The 16,629-nt window shown below is 40.8% G+C and overlaps 1 protein-coding gene across 6 annotated transcripts in view; it reads left to right on the top strand.

Annotated features, from left to right (window-relative positions):
* The window catches only part of SH3KBP1 (SH3 domain containing kinase binding protein 1), a 415,998-nt gene that overhangs the window by 179,227 nt on the left and 220,142 nt on the right, over positions 1-16,629 (top strand). For all 6 annotated transcript variants that reach the window (XM_072615333.1, XM_072615332.1, XM_072615331.1 and 3 more), the window contains one exon: positions 13,454-13,557. In XM_072615333.1, coding sequence (XP_072471434.1) covers positions 13,454-13,557 — 104 coding nt within the window. The remainder of the gene's footprint in view (positions 1-13,453; positions 13,558-16,629) is intronic.

Below are 16,629 nucleotides of genomic sequence, written 5' to 3' on the forward strand. Positions count from 1 at the left end.
ACTGTGGACCCCATGTTAAGTAAGAACTGTCTCTTTTCATCAAACAGCTTGAGAGAGGGGAACCTCGTCACTCTGACCTCCACTTTGACATGGCCGCTCATTACCTATGCCACTTGTCTGATATTTTATACCCTTTCATGCTACAGGTCTTTTTATGTGAATTTGTTTACCTGAAACACTTACGTTCCCATAAACAGCTGGAGGACAGAGACTTTTTTCCCTTTGTACTTTCTCTGAGGCTCCAACCTGAATGTATGTCTTGGTACATTTGGTTGGTTGACTAGTTAAATAGTTTTATGATTCCTATTCGTAGTTTTTAAAATAAATGAGTGGAATACATTAAGTGCTTTTGATATCTTCTAAAAAGACCACCAAAATCTGGTTGTTTTTATTTTTGTAGGTCTTAATAAATATTATCTTTGGGGGTAGTGATCCTCCATAGGTCTGGCTTACTTTCTCCCCATACTACCATCCCCTACCACCTCTTGTTGATCTCCTTTCCTAGATCCAGAGAGAAAGTCAACATTGGCACAGCTGGGCCCCTCCCAGCCTTCCCTCTGCTTGTTGTTCGCCCCCAGATAATTTCTGACTTTGAGGTAGTAAATAAATGGTTTCCTGTTTCCCTTGCAAATATGCTATTTTCTCATGCTCCCTTGTGAGTCAAACCAACTTTTTTTTTTTTTTTGGAGCAACTGAACAGCACTTGTTAATGGCAAAGGGTAAGGTTGCAGCCGCTCATGCCCAGCCTCAGCAAGGGGTTTTTGTTTAGAAGAAACCAGCCCTTGCCTTATTTGGAGTGGCTGGCAGCCTCCCGAGTTCTCATGCTTCCTCTGCATTACAATACATTAAAATGCAAAGATGAGTGGAGATTCTACCAATTATGGGCATAGAGCTTAGGTTAGCAAGAGTCAGCATAGCTTGACTTCCTTTACCAAAGCTACCCAGAGACCACAGAATATTCTAGATGGAAATGGGATTTCTTTCCCTAATTTTTCATTTAATTCTGTTTGGATCATGTTTTTGCTGCTGTTCAGGCATTTAGATCATCTCTGACTCTTGGTGACTCCATCTGGGGCTTTCTTAGCAAAGACACTGGCGTGGTTTACCGTTTCCTTCTCTAGCTCATTTTACGATGAGGAAAGTGAGGCAAACAAGGGTCCCACAGCTCATGAATGTCTGAGACCAGATTTGAACTTCCTGAAACCACATCCAGGGTTAGATCTACTTTACCATCCAGCCACTCCTGCGTCACGCTCCCCATTCCAGTGCGTTCCTTACTCACTGGTAAAAAGTGATTTTCCAAAAACATAGGTTTCATCATGTCAGCACCCCTGTTCCATTACCTCCAGAATCAAATATAATATCCTCTGAATCATTCATTTTCTAGACTTCCATTGGTGAGTTTCTCTTGCAGCTGCCATTTTGAGGACAGACTGACCCGCCAGTGAGAAGGCATGGAGTTCATCCAGAGACAGCTGATAGACAGAGTGTGAATGCAGACTGAGGCATACCATTTTCACGTTATTGTTTTTGTAATTTTTTTCCTTTTGTGCTTTTACAACATAGCAAATATGGAAATATGTCTGACATGATTGCACATATATAACATATACCAAATTGTTTACCATCTTATGGAAGAGGGAGAAAAATTTGGAACTCAAAATCTTATAAAAATGAGTATTAAAAATTGTCTTGACATGTATTTAGAGAAAATAAAAGACTATTTAAAAGAAAAAGAAAAGGTGTGTAAGTGGGAGATAGGTGCTGTGTAGGAAACAAGTCCCAGAGTCACTGGACCATAGTGTGTGTGAAGGAAGGTAAGGAGTGAGAAGGTTGGAAAGAAAGGAAAGGACCAGGCTGTGAAGGGCTTTAGAAGCTGAAAAAAAAGATTTGATATGTGATCTGGGAGATCATAGGGAGCCCCTGGAGTTTATTGAGTAGGAAAGATGGCATGGCCAGCTCTTTAGGAAATTCACTTTGGCAACAGAGTGGCTGATGGATTAGAGTGGGGATGGATTTGAGGCAGAGACACCAAGTATTGCAGAAGTCTGGGACAGTGAGGAAGGTCTGCTCCGGGTGGTGGTTGGTGAGTGGAGAGCAGGGGATGTCTGTGATGGTAGAAATAACCAGACTTGGCAACAGATTGGATTTGTAGGGGTGAATGCAAGTCAAGCATGATGTAGAAGCTGTGAACCTGTGAACTGTGATGATGGTGCTGGTGTGGACTGTTATGGAGAAGTTCAGAAGAGAGAGGAGAATTTGGGGAGAAAGTTAGTAACTTCTGCTTTGGACATGCTGAATTAGAGATGTCTGTACAACATCCAGTTTGAGATGTCCAAGAGGCAGTTAGTGATGCAAGACTGGAACTCAATAGATAGTTTGAGACTAGATGAATAGATGAGACAACCGTCTGCGTAGGAAGGATAACTGAACCCATGGGCAATGATGAGATCACCAAAAGCAACAGAGGGAAGAGAAGAGGGCCTGGGCCAGACCCCTGGAGGTGCCCCCAGTTAGCGGGCTTGTCCCAGGGGAAGATCTATCCAAGGGGACTGAGAAGGAGTGGCCAGGGGAGAGATCCAGGACAGAGGAGGGTCACAAAAACAGAAGGCTGCTGAGGCTTCCAGAAGGATGAAGATTGACAGATGGTTGCTCACTCAAGGAATTCCATTTTATTTTCCTCCTTTTTAATAACATTTTGTTCTGTTATATTGTGAACTGTTTGTAAGTAGGAAGTAGGTTTCAACATTCTGGCAGGTACTAAGCACACACACATATACTTGCACATACATGTGTACACATGTACACATGAGCATGTGTACATGTGTATGCATATAACTATCTATGAATTTGTGCATATACACACCTACATATTTCTTGGATATGTATTCAGGTAGATAGAAAGAAATACATAAAGATTCCTTGTGAGGGGCTACACTCCAAGGGAGAGAGGACCCACTTAACCCATCCCCCAGTGTTTACCCACGAGACACTCTATGACACGGAAGTTTTTATTCATTCTTTAGATTATTCTTCAAAGTACTTTCTTCACTTTAAAGCACTTTTTGAAGTAGGTGGTCAGATATTTTCATCCCCATTTTGCAGATAGGGTATTAGAATCTCAAAGACATGAAGCACTTGACTTCCATGAGACTGGAATCAGGGTCTTTACAGCCAGAGTTCAGTAATCTTTTTACTGTTCTCTCAGTGTGTATACATTTTCTCTGTAGCCCCACAGGCAGCTAGGTGGCATGATGGATAGAGTGCTGGGCCTGGATTCAGGAAGACTCATCTTCCTGAGTTCAAATCTGGCCTTACCAGCTGTGTGACTGTTTAACCGTGTTTGCCTCAATGTCCTCATCTGTAAAATGAACTGGAGAAGGAAATGGCAAATTACTGCATTTTCTCTGCCAAGGAAACCCCAAATGGGGTCTGAAAAACTACAGGACTTGAGCAGGGAGTTAGGGGCCTAGTAGCTGGGCAGCTGCAAACTGAAGAGACTATTTAGCCTGGTGCTTGATGGTGGCAGCAACTGCAGACTGTGCCACCCCCAGGTGGAAGAAATGTTTCTAGTGCCCTTCCCTGACTAGTTACTTTAGTGTGTGCTTTCCTATTGCCAGCCAGGAGAACATAAAATTGGCTGTTTTAAAGCAAGGTAGTTTTTCATTGAAAACTCGTTCTCTTCAGCAGGAAAATCTTGCCATAATGTTGTAAAACTCAAGTTTAATGATCTTCCTCAAATCTGAACATTTTTAGGTAACTCAGATATTCTAATTCTGTGTCCTTAGCCAAGTCAATTAATATTTATAAACAATGAATTAACTGCTCTGTAGAGGTATTTGCTGATCTGTTGGCTGGGTCAAAATTAATTTGTAAACATTGGTTTAGTGCTCTAAGATGTGGGACAGAAATGATAACTGGCAAGGGATATTATTTCATTTTCCTAACTGTTTGGGAGAATTGGGTGGTGACTTGCAGCTACCCAAAAGTGTACTGGGCTGCCTTGAGAGAGAGTGGACTGCCCATCCCTGCCTCTTCCCTCTTTGGGCCTCTTTCTGGTCTGAAGATAAAATTTGGATGATCAGATTATCACTTGAGAAGGATTCCTATTCGAGTAACAATAGACTTCTTAGACACCTAATTCTGTCATTCTGTGAATTCCCCTAAGATTTCTCCCAAATTCAGCATCAACTTGTTTGTGAGGTCTGGAATTTCCTCACCTAGGGAACCCTGTACCTCCCCTATAACTGTAGGGTATTCTTTTATACCAAAGCAATATTCAACATACCAAAGACCTATTCAAGAAGCCGCAGAGTTCCAGATTGATTATGGGTGGTAGTTTAATCAATTTGGGTTACTTACATTTGGGGCAGTATGATGTATCCCAGCCAAGATATTAATCATCCTCGGTCTGGGATGGTGGCCAGACCAATCAGTGAATCCCCACTAAGAACCCCCAAAATCACTGTGGTAATTGTGGAAAACAGACCAAGGGCTAGAAAGTGCATCGTTCCTGATTGGCCAATAGCTTTGGTTTCCTGCTTAGCCACGAGCTTGGGTATTAAGACAGTGTTATACCCAAACATAAGTTTGGGAATCAGTCCTCTACCAGTCACATATAGGTCACGATATTCTTGTTTTGGCTTTCATAGGTCATAGTATCTTAAGTTATGACTCAGTGTCTAAACTAGTTTGGTATCTAAGTTATGATTCTAAACAGGTTGCCATGTTTGGGCTTCCACCTTTCACAGAATTTAAGTTTTTATGACTTTTCACTTATTACTATATTTTAGGGTTTTTTTCCCCAATAGGAACCCTACATTGTTGAATTGAATTGCATGGAGTCAGGTGATAATGTTGATGGGGGATTTTGCTTAATCCTGGTCAAGTTGCTTCATCTGCAGAATTAGGGAGTTTTGACTCCATGGTCTCTAAGGTTCCTTCCAGCTCTATGTTTGATGATTGTAAGCATTAACTAAATCCACATTATCAAGAAGTTGGAGTCTGTCAGGATAAGCAGCAGGTCAAGGCCTTGAAGCCCCAGGGTTCTTAACCTGAGATGTTTGAGCTCGGTTAAAAAAACAGTTGTATTTCAATATAATTGGCTTCCTATGTATTACTGTATCACAATGGTCCAAGATGATTTCCAAGGACTCATGATGAAAACATGCTCAACTCTTCCAAAGAGAGAACTGATGGACTCTGAGTGCAAATTGAAGTATACTTTTCTCACTTTATTTTTCTTGCTTTTTTTGAAATATGCCTAATATGGAAATATGTTTTGCATGATTTCACATGCGTGATTGATGTTATAACTGTTTGTCTTCACAGTAGGTGGGGGAGGGATAGGAGGGAGAGAATTTGGAACTCAAAATTTAGAAAGAAATAAAAGCTACCAAAAATAAATAATAATTTGGAATGGAAGACTCTGTATTTGATTTTAGACATTTGAAAGAAAGGGTCTGTAAGCTTTATCACTTTGCCAAAGGGATTCATGACCTAAGAAAGATGGAGAACCTATGAACTAGTCTAATCCTTTCACTTTACAGAGGAGAAAACAGAAGCCTCCAAAAATTAATTTGTCCAAAGTCAAAGAGGTATTCAAAGATGTTAGCGAGTGAGTTTCTGGAGGGGAATCTTTCACCTCTTTTTGTGTCCCCAGTACAGTGCGCTATCTAGCACATAGAAATGTTTATGGGATTGAATTGAAAATGGCAGACTGTGGATTTGATTTGTGGTCATCTCCAGATTTGGCGCTCTTTGCTTTCTTCTTCCAGTCAACTGTAATTAAAAGTCAAAGTAAGGGATTAAAGCTGTGTGTGTTTGTTTGTTCATCTCATTACAATCTGATCCGGTTCAGGGCCAGAAAATGTTTTCTATATGTTTCCCTTTCTGCTCATGTATAAGTTTCCATTTTCCTGGTCCCTCAAGGAAAGCTGAGGCTAGAAAACTGCCTGGTGACCTTAAGTCTTCCTCAAGTCCTTGGTGTGTTTTCAGGTCCTTCTCCAACACGGAGATCTGGTGTGTGAGCTGTGTTGTTGCTGTGTTGCTCGGTCCCCAAACTGCTTTCACCCACTTCTCTAGGAGTCGGGCATCCCTTTCACTTGGACGTTTGTGAAGTCTTGGTTTTGGCTATGGTCTTGGTCAGGGTGGTAAGAGGCAGGTTTGCCGTCGGTTGCAACTTTTATTGCTTTTGGCAGCCGCTGTCCAGGTAGATCTTGACATTAAAGTTATTTAGGTCAAATGATGACATCAAAGCTTTTCTGTTATGAACAGCTGGTGACCCATAGTGGGTAGAGTGTGAGGCCTGAGACCCTAATTGTGTGGCCAAGGGCATGTCACTTAACCTTTGTTTGCCTCAGTTTCCTCCTCTGTAAAATGAGGCTGATAATAGCATCTGCCTCCCTGGGTCGTGGTGAGGTATGTGACGATACTTGTAAAGTATTTAGCACAGTGCCTGGCACATGATGCGGACTACAGAAATGTTACCTATTATTATTAATTATTCTTAGAGCTCGAAGAGTATTTAGTGATCTTACTCCAGTCCTCTCATTTCACAGCTAAGGAAACTGAGTGTCAGGGAGAATAAATGATTTGCCAAAGGTCACTTAGCTTATGGAGGAGCAGAGATGGAAGTTGGCCCCCTAGCACACTGGTCTTTCCAGGACATTCTGCCTCCTCTTGAGGGTATCTAGTTTTCTGTGGATGGTCCTCTCATATATGTAGACTCCTGCAGGCCTTTCCCTTTTGTGCTCTTTTTTCTGATTTTAAGAAATTTGGTATCTAGTGAGGTGTATTGATAATGCATTTTTTGTTTTAGTATAATCAAGTGCCTTTGATTGAATAATGTGATTAAAGATCTTTCCCACCCATTAATGGGCCTGGGAAGATTTGTAGAAAGGCCTACACCTGTTGTTAATGAGGCAGTGGCTCTCTAGGGTTGCGATGCCCTCTGGCTCTAAAAAATGTTTAAATACTCTCGGGGTGAGGTTTTACTTTGGGGCTTACTGACTGGAAGTGTTTGTTTGGCCAGAGGAGACTCTAGGGAGCCGCTGAGGAGCCCCTGGCATTGAAAACTCAGATGTTGGTGCTTCCCTCTCTGGTGACTATGGTCAGATGGTCGGATCTGTCTGTTGATCTATGATGTGTGTGTTGTGTATGTCAGACATTTGGAAGCCTGTCTGTTGACTTTGATTTCTCTGTATTTTCTCTGAACCAAGTGAATGATACATGTGCTTGATTAAAGGGACTGTTGACCCCTCTAAAGTTGCCTTTTATTTTTATAAATGCAGATCTAAGAGCCTGTGATAGCAGGCCCCCCCCCGTGTATGTCGGGGTGCTTGCTTTTACATTAGAATATGGCAAATAATAACTTCCTTAATAAAAATAGTAGACTTTTGTTATATAATGTTGGGGTGTGCTTGGTGGGGGAACTAGGATAATTCTTAGGATATCCTTTTTCCTTGTTATGATAAGACACATGTGATGTATCAGTGGATAGTGTACTTGAAGGAAGTGACTTGACCCACAATATAATTGAATTATATAGTAGCAAGGAGGTATCCTTCAGAAGAGGTGGCAGCCAGGCATGGTGCTGAGTGCCAGCTTTTAAGTCAGAGGACCTTGGTTAGAAACTTGTCTTACTGTCTGTGTGACCTTGGGTAAATCACTTCTGGCTTTACTAGGCCTTAGTTCTTTATTAAATAGGGCAGTTAGAAGCCATGGCTTCTAAGCAATTAGATTAAATAAGTTTTTATTAAATGCTTATTATATGCCAGGCACTGTGGCTATTTTCTAGGCATACAAAGAAAGGCAAAAATATAATTCCTGCTCTCAAAAAACTGATATTGTGATATTGTAATGGGGGAAATAATGTTCAAATATGTGTACGTAAAAGAAATATACAGTGAAAATGGAAAGTCATCTCAGAGAGGAGACACAGGTAGTGTGTGGAGCCAGAGAAGGGGTGGGTTTGAGACAACTTGAGGGAAATTTGGAGGCGGAGGTGAAGGGTAAGAACATTCCAGGCATGAGTGACTGCCAGTAAAAAGTCAAGGTGTTGGGAGATGAAGTGGATTTTTTGAAGGTCGATGTTGCTGGACTATAAAATGTGGAAAAGAGTAAAGTAGGAGAAGAAATGTTGCAAGACTGGAAAGATAAGAAGGAGCCAAGTTATTGTGAGAAATGAATATTGTACTGAATAATTAAGTATTATATCAGGACGACAGTTTTCCCCTTTTCTACTTCCTCATCCAGAAATCAACCAGTGTGGGAAATTTCTCTTTGAGATCTGCCAAGGCCAAAATCTAATCAGACAGTAAATGAAATTCTAAGTTGTATTCCTGAATGTATTCCTGGTCAGTGTATTTGCTCTGTTCCTGGGAAAAAGGTTGATTCTTCCTATAATCAAGATAGGAGATATGGAGATTGAAGTCTCTTTGACCAAGATTTGAGTGACCTAAGTCAAGTACCCCAAGATTAGCCCACCTCCCATTTGATTAACCAATCAGAGTTGAGTAGACACCCCTCAGAAACACTTCCTCCTTGAAGGCCATATCATCTGTGACCCCACCACCATTAGGGGTCTTTGGTCTAAAAGAGGCAGCCAATGACCATTGTTTTATGAATAACCTGCTGGCCAGAAACTGTGTCTCTCAAACTTTTAAAATGTCACATTATGGAGAGCATTCAATGCCAAATGGAGGATTTTATATTTGATCTTGGATTACCTGGATGTAATGGGGCTTATGATGCTGTGAAATTTGGGGATTATCACTGCCTCTGACTTTTCACTTTGGACAGAAAGCAGGCAGTGGTGCGTCATCTGCTGCAGACACATTTGTGTCCTCATTGATGTCGTTACCATTGGCGCTGTTGGCAGGAAAGCATCTTCAGAATTGTCTGTTGGATGTTTCTGGTGTCTTGGCTTCTTAGGGACAAAGAAACTGAAATATTGAATCTCAGTGTCAGGAGAAAATCACCAAATGTCAGAGCAGAAAGGAACTGTGAGACGTCATGTAATTCAACCTTTAGCTATATAAATGAGGAAAACAGCCCCAGAAAAGTTTAGTGACTTATTCAGGGTCATACAACTAGCTGGGCTGGGATTCAGACCTAGGTCTTCTGGGTCTAAGTCCCAGGCTCTTCCTGATATCTCCAGATATACACAAAGCCTACTGATGGGTCAGTCTGCCTCAAGTCTCCTCTTCCTCCATTCAGCCAGTAAAGCACAGATTTGATCATGTCACTCCCCTACTCAATAAACTCCAATGGTTTCCTATTGCCTCTAGGAGCAAATACAAAATGCTCTATTTGGCATTCAAAGCTCTTCCGAAACTAGCCCCTTTCTACCTTTCCCATCTTCTTTCACCTTCTGCTCTTTGATCCAGTGACTCTGACCTCCAGGGCTGTCCCAGGAACAAGACACTCCAAAAACCCTTCATCTCTCGGCTCTGAGCATTCTCCCTTGCTGTCCCCCATGCCTGGAATGCTCTTCCTCTTCCACTCTGACCACTGACCTCCCTGGCTTCCTTTAAGTCCCAACTAAAATCCTGTTTTCTCCTGGAAGCCTTCCTCATCCTCTCTTAATTCTAATGCTTTCCCTCTATTTAATCTTTTCCCATTTATCCTGCATAGCTTGCTTTGTATGTGTTTCTGTGTTGTCTCCTGTGTTAGATTGTGAGCCTGTGGGAGCAAGGACTGTCCTTTGCCTCTTTTTGCATGCTCGGTGCTCAGCACAGTGCCTGGCACATAGTAGGTACTTAATAAATGTTTATTGATTATAAATAATTTATTTATGCTTCCCCCAACCCCCACCCCCCATCTGATATCGAATGCTTCTCTTTAGAAGGGAGATTCAGACAAAGGAAAATGGAAAGGAGAGAATTAGGCTGCCAACAGAATATCGTCCGTAGAGACTTTTGAGGAATATTGATCAGCCTGGCAGTGATAGAATAGATTGGCCTTTTCCCTTCCTGGTGCCATGCTGTTTGCAGACCATAATGTACTCAGCAGGGAGCTGTTATTACTGCTGAACATGAATTTCCTTTCCTTAGGGCAATCCCCTCCACACGCCCCCAGTGTGTTTCCTACAGGCAGTGCACATATTGTTAACACTGTTTTGAATGTTTCTGTTGTCTCATCACTTTGAGTCAACAGGACTGTAATGGACCCGTAATGGAGAGGGATGGGGTTAGGGTGACTCGCTGCCATGACATCAACTTCTCAGAAATGACTTCTTCCTCTCCCTCTTGGCTCCGTGCTTTTGTCTCCTGTTAATCAGAAAAATAAAATCACAAGTCCTCCAGACATGTATTCCCCTCTGCCTAGCTTAACTCGGCACTGTGGTTCTTAAATGCTTTTTGTGTAGCCATCTGCATGCACACTGAGACATACATGTTCTTTCAGCCATGACACAGATCCGCACTGCGGTGGCCCCCGTGGCTGCGGCTGCTCCCTGGTTGCCTTTGTCTCTGCTCAGCTTTCTGCAGCATGTCAGATCTTCCTTTGGGTTGATTCCAAGACCAGGAGTTTGCACTTGTGTGTGTGTGTGTGTGTGTGTGTGTGTGTGTGTGTGTGTGTATGTGTGTGCGCATGTGTGTGTGTGTGTGCGTGCGTGTGTGTGTGCTTGTGTGTGATGCTGGGGATAGATAGACAAGAAATGGAAGTCCCCTGCCCTCCAGAGGCTTATAGTTTAGCAGGAAGTTAAGTCATGTACTTCCAATCTCTCTTTCCTTTTCTGGATCCTCATAAGAATTCTGTAAGGAGGTACTATAGGGAGGGTGTTTAACCTTCCTTTGGCAGTCTGATAAAACCTGTGGAGCCCTTCTCAGAATCATGTTTTTAAATGCATAAAACATTATACATAGAATTGCAAAAGAAAGCAATTATATTAAATTACAGCTGTCAAAATATTTTTTTAAAAAACCCAGATTCATAGGTTCCAGATTAGGAATCCTTATACTATAGATATCATTACCTCTGTATTGGACTTATTGATCTCCAAGGTCATTTCCAGCTGTCAGTCTACGATCTTATAGACAGGTATAAATAGTATAAAAAAAGCATCACTGAATCATAGATTTGGAATTGGAAGGGACTTGAGGATATCTGCGCCAAACTAATTTTTTTTTAAGACATGAAGAAACTGAGGTATATTAGAGACGTTGCCCAAAGTGACCTAGCTCTTAAATGTCAGAGGCAGGATCTGAACCTAAGATTTTAGATTCAATGTTCAGCACATTATCTATTATACCATGCTGCCTTGCACCAAGTATCTATTATCACGACTCTTATTTGTGGGTTTTTATTATTTGGGTTATTGAAAGGGCTGTGAACTGAGTCTTAAAGGTAAGGAGAATTTCAGTGGTAGGGAACGTAAATTGTCCTGTGGTTAGTTTTATGTTCTGTTACTGCTTTACTGAGGTGTAGACTGGATTTGGTTCTGTTTTGTTTTTACCTTGATTAGACTCATGATTCTGAGGGTAGCCAAGAATAATTGATTTGTATGACAAATGTGGTTTAAAAAAATACGCTGGCCACAGTTCTAATGGGTTAGTCCCCATGCACTTCTGTCCCTGACCCAAATGCAGGTCAGTTTTTCCTTTTGTCTTGTGAAATTCACACTGTCCAATCTCTAACATTTGAATTGAACTATCCTTTTTTAAAAAAAATATTTTTCTTCTTTTTTATAGTTATTTTTCCAATTACATGTAAACATAGTTTCCAACATTCCTTTTTTTATAAGATTTTGAGTCCCAAATTTTTCTCCCTCCTTCCCCCTTCTCCCTCCTCCTCAAGACAGCTAACAATCTGATATAGGTTATCCATGCGCAGTCATGTTAAACATGTTTCCACGTTAGACTGTGAAAGAAGAATCAGAGCAAAAGGGAAAAATCATGAGAAAGAAAAAAACAAAAACAACAAAAAAAAGTGAAAATGATACGCTTCGATCTCCATTATGACTTCATAGTTCTTTCTTTGGATGTGGATAGCGTTTTCCATTGTGAGTTTTTTGGAATCGCAATGCTGAAAATAGTAGCTAAGTCATTCATGGTTCTTCATGATACCATGTTGCTATTACTGTGTATGATGCTCTTCTGGTTCTTCTCCCCTCACCCAACATCAATTCATTTAGGTCTTTCCAGGTTTTTCTGAAATCTGCCTGTTTTAACATTTCTTTTAGAACGACAGTATTCCATTACATTCATATGCCACCACTTGTTTAAGCCATTTCCCAATTGATGGGCATTTCTTATTCTTTGGCACCCACAAACAGAGCTGCTCTAAATGTTTCTGTTCATGTAGGTCATTTCCCCTTTTTTGATGATACCTTTAGGGTACAGATCTGGTAGTAGTATTACTGGATCAAAGAGTATGCACACTTTTATTGCAGCCCTTGGGGCAATGTTCCAAATTCCTCTCCAGAATAGTTGGATCAGTTCACAACTCCATCAACTATGCATTAGTATCCCAATTTTCCCACATCTAATACAACTTTTATCCTTTTCCTATTCTATGAATCAGACCATTCCTACTTCTAATGCCATGTTATATCAGTTTAAAAATACTTTGTAAAGTAGAAATGGCAGCACCAAGTCTCCATAGTGTCTAGGATCTGGGGTTTTCGCTTCTCCTACAGTCGATAAGGTCTTCATATTCATTTCTACCTGACTCAGCAGCTTTTGTTAAAACATTTTTTAATTAAAATTTTTTTTTTAAATGACACATGGCCTTGTTCATTCCTAAAGATCAATGCTGGTGCATGCCTAGCCATTTTTCTAAGATCATAAGCAAGATTTGCAAGGTTAATCCATCTATGTGCTTGGGAACCTTTATTTATTTAGGTTTTTTAATTTTTCAAAAATTGAATACCATTGTGCTATAAGAAATGATGAACAAGAATACTTCAGAGAGGCCTGGAAAGACTTATATGATCTGATGCTGAGTGAAAGGAGCAGAACCAGGAGAACTCTGTGCACAGCAACAACCACAGTGTGCAAGAGTTTTTTCTGGTAGACTTGGAACTTCGTTGCTATGCAAGGACTTAAAAAAAATTCCCAATGGTCTTCTAAGGCAAAATGCCTTCCACATCCAGAGAAAGAACTATGGAATTCAATCACAGATTGTAGCAGATCTGTGTGTGTGTATTGTGCTTTGGTTTGTTAGATGATTTTTCCCACTCATTTTAATTCTTCAACACAGCATGACTATAGTGAAAATGCTTTTAATAGGAATGTATGTGTAGGACCTATACAAAATTGTATGTCGTCTCGGGAAGGGAGGGGGGAGGTAGCGGTGAGGGAAGAGAAAATAATAATCTAAATTATATGGTAGTTATTGTAGAACACTGAAAATAAATAAAATTAATTAATAAAAAATTTTTTTCAAAAGTTTGTGTATTTATTTTTGCAAAGGCCTTATCTAAATATTCTTTGTTTTTCCCCCTGTCTAGAACGCAATCGAAGGAGAAGATGTCAGGTAGCCTTTAGTTACCTGCCCCAGAATGATGATGAATTGGAGCTGAAAGTTGGTGACATCATAGAGGTGGTAGGAGAGGTAAGCAGTTTTTTATGTAGTGTGTGTGTAATATGGATATTCTTAGTTTTTGGAAGTTTAGGTTTTCTAGAATCTCATCCATATGAACCTCTTTGATCATATCCTATCTATTTTTTCCCAGGGTGTCCCAAAAGTCTTAGGAAGGTTTAGCCACTACAACTTTTAGAACACCCTATATATTTGAACTGAGTGTCCTTACCATTTATTTTGCAGGAATTTTATATATCTGATTGGTCCTTCTCTCTGTGAAGGTATATCTCTAGTTGGAAGGAATTTATCATAGTTGAGAAACTCATAGGATCACATATTTAGAACTGGAAGGGCTCCTAAAGACCACCTAGTACAGCCACTTTGTTTCCTAGATAATAACTCTGAAGTACAGAGAGAGTAAGTGATGTAGCAAGAAAGGATCTAAGGCAGGGTTTGGACCTGACCTAGTCTTACTCCAAGTCCAGTGCCCAATCCACCATAAAATTCTGCCATATCCAATAAAATAATAGTCACTAAGTGTCCTGGATGTTAGCAAACTAGGCTATACTCCTATCTGTTTGAGCTGTGAGATCTCAGGAAATCTCTTAACTTCTTTAGAATCAGTTTCCCTCATCTATTATGTTAGTATAGTGAACTAGATAATTCCTTAGTTCTCCTCTACGGTTCACATTCCTAAGTGGTATGATTCTTTTTATCTGAAGAAGAGTATGAGATTAAGGATAATTTATCTCAAAACTCCTCTTACTTGAATCATAAGTAATGACATGGAAGAGGCAGGATGGGCAGCCCTGACATCGCTTCTATAATACAATGTTCTGGCCAGAACTTTCTGGCACAGTCGGCATAACTCAAAAGGCGGTTAGTGTCATGCCCATTAAGCTTATGATGCCGGAGGCTGTGTATCTCACCCCATGTGCAATGTGTATTTGGCTGTATGGTTTAATCTCCTCTTAGCGCATCCAGTGGGGGTAATAATATATCTCTCATCATTTTCCCGTTTGGCACTGTGCACAGACTGTGGTGTCACAGCTGTATTGACAGCTTGAGGGGTTGCTTAAGTGAAGATAGAGTTTGTTTTCCCAGTAGGCAGCCCACAGAGCCAGTATAGCAAGAATACTTCCCTGAGGTATTTCTGACTTGAACTGCTTATTACTGGTCACGTGGAGGTAGGGAGACGCGGGTGGGGGTGCAAAGAGATCTTTTGCAGGCATATTAGCAGAACCGTCTTGGTCTACACAGTATTGTGAGAGCATTAGGGGATTCTTTCAGAGCCTTCCTTGGTTGTTGTCTATGGGAAATCCTTAATTCTTTTCTACTGTGGCTGTGATTTGGGAGAAATGGAAGGTAATTTTATGGTTCATTTATCTAGGACTAGGAAAAAGGACCCCTCCACGCAAATCCCCTAAGAATTTTGCTATTAGGTTTGTAACTGATTTTACCGGCTCCTTTCATCCTAAAATAGGCAGCTCTAATGAATAATATATCTCAGTGGGGTTGACCTAGACATGTGGCAGTATTTAAAACTACGGTTTAGCGTTGTCTAAATTTGTCATAAGACAGTTCTTCAAACTCCTAGTTGAGATTGTTTAAAATCTTCTCTAAAAAATGTGGTACAGTCAACCAATTAATTAAACATTTGTTGAATGCCTACTACGTGCCAAGTGTATCTATCTATAAAAATAGAGATATCCTATTATCTCTACAGATAGAAGAGTAACCAATACACAGAACAGAGTAAAAAATCAATACTATTTTGCCACATTAGGTTTAAGTTTTTCTTATTCTTAAATATCTAATATCAGTAATATCCCTATTGGCCATTGGTGACAGAGATTGGTCTTATGTTAAGTGGACTTCCTATGTGATATCTGGTAGTAAGCTTGCACTGCAGCAGGCCTACACAACATATGGCCCATGGACCACTTGTGGCCTTCCAGAATGGCCTCAGACAGGGTGTTATACAGACTTGTTTTATATCCTGTACTTTTTTTCACACAGGTCATATGTTGCGTAGGCCTGCTCTACAGAGTTTTAAGCTTTACAAAGAACTTTCTCCACAGCCACATCATTGTGTTATTAACATATGTTTAAAGTCTCCTTGATGTCCTGTTTCCTGCCCCGTTCCTCCGTCCCCCACATGCCTCTCCTAGGCTGGACGACACCTTAAATTTCACAGCGAGAGACAATCAGCTTTTACCATGTGACAGACATTTTTCTGTGACCTGAAGACATAATAATGAAAGGCAAAATCAGTCCCTGCTCATATTTCTTTGGTAAAATGTAAATAATGAGATGCAATTGGTTCTGCCATAATGGCACATGTGAATGCCTAAAAATCACCATACTGCCCCAAATTGTGCAGGGCTTGTGGGGAAAATGGGAGAGGGCACAACACTCAAAAATGTCATCAGTGATGAATTAAAAACAACAGGAGCATGGTAGACATGGCAGCACAGTTTTATACATGTTAAGTGTACTACTGTAAGTAGTGGCAGTGCCTACATCCTCAGGTTTCCACACGGCCAAGACTGACAAAGTTGAATTGCTTCCAGGGAGAGAGAATTCTCCATGGTCCACAGCTCTAGGCCCGAGCCATGGCAGAGGGTGTTGCAGGCGGAGGTAGACCACCCCTCCACAGCTCCTATCGCACTAGAAGTTATGCAATAAATACAATGCTTGAAAAAGACCTGAAATGTGTTTGTGGAAGTGTGCATTAGAAGGGTTGTAGCTTATCAGTTGTTGTAAAGTGACGTCGCTTTCTGTGTTCCCTTAATGTTTCCCTTTTCAGGCCTAAAGGGCCAAGATCTCCCAGTGCATCCTGGGTCATCTCCAGTCATTCTGATGAATATCTGGTCACTGGATTCAGATGGCTCTGGAGGAGAAGTGAGGCTGGTGACCTTGCACAGCCGTCCCTCCCTCAAAACAGAGTCAAGTGCAAGTCATGTCATTATTTCTCTGAGGGCATGGTCTTCTTGAGCAGCGAAGGATGAACACAACAACAAATTATTCCCTTACATGTCAATTATATTGGAACAATTTCACATTTTTAAAACAAGTGTTACAGCAGAACTGACTGTACTT

This window comes from Notamacropus eugenii, chromosome 5 (genome assembly GCF_028372415.1).
Source record: "Notamacropus eugenii isolate mMacEug1 chromosome 5, mMacEug1.pri_v2, whole genome shotgun sequence".
Lineage (NCBI taxonomy): Eukaryota > Metazoa > Chordata > Mammalia > Diprotodontia > Macropodidae > Notamacropus > Notamacropus eugenii.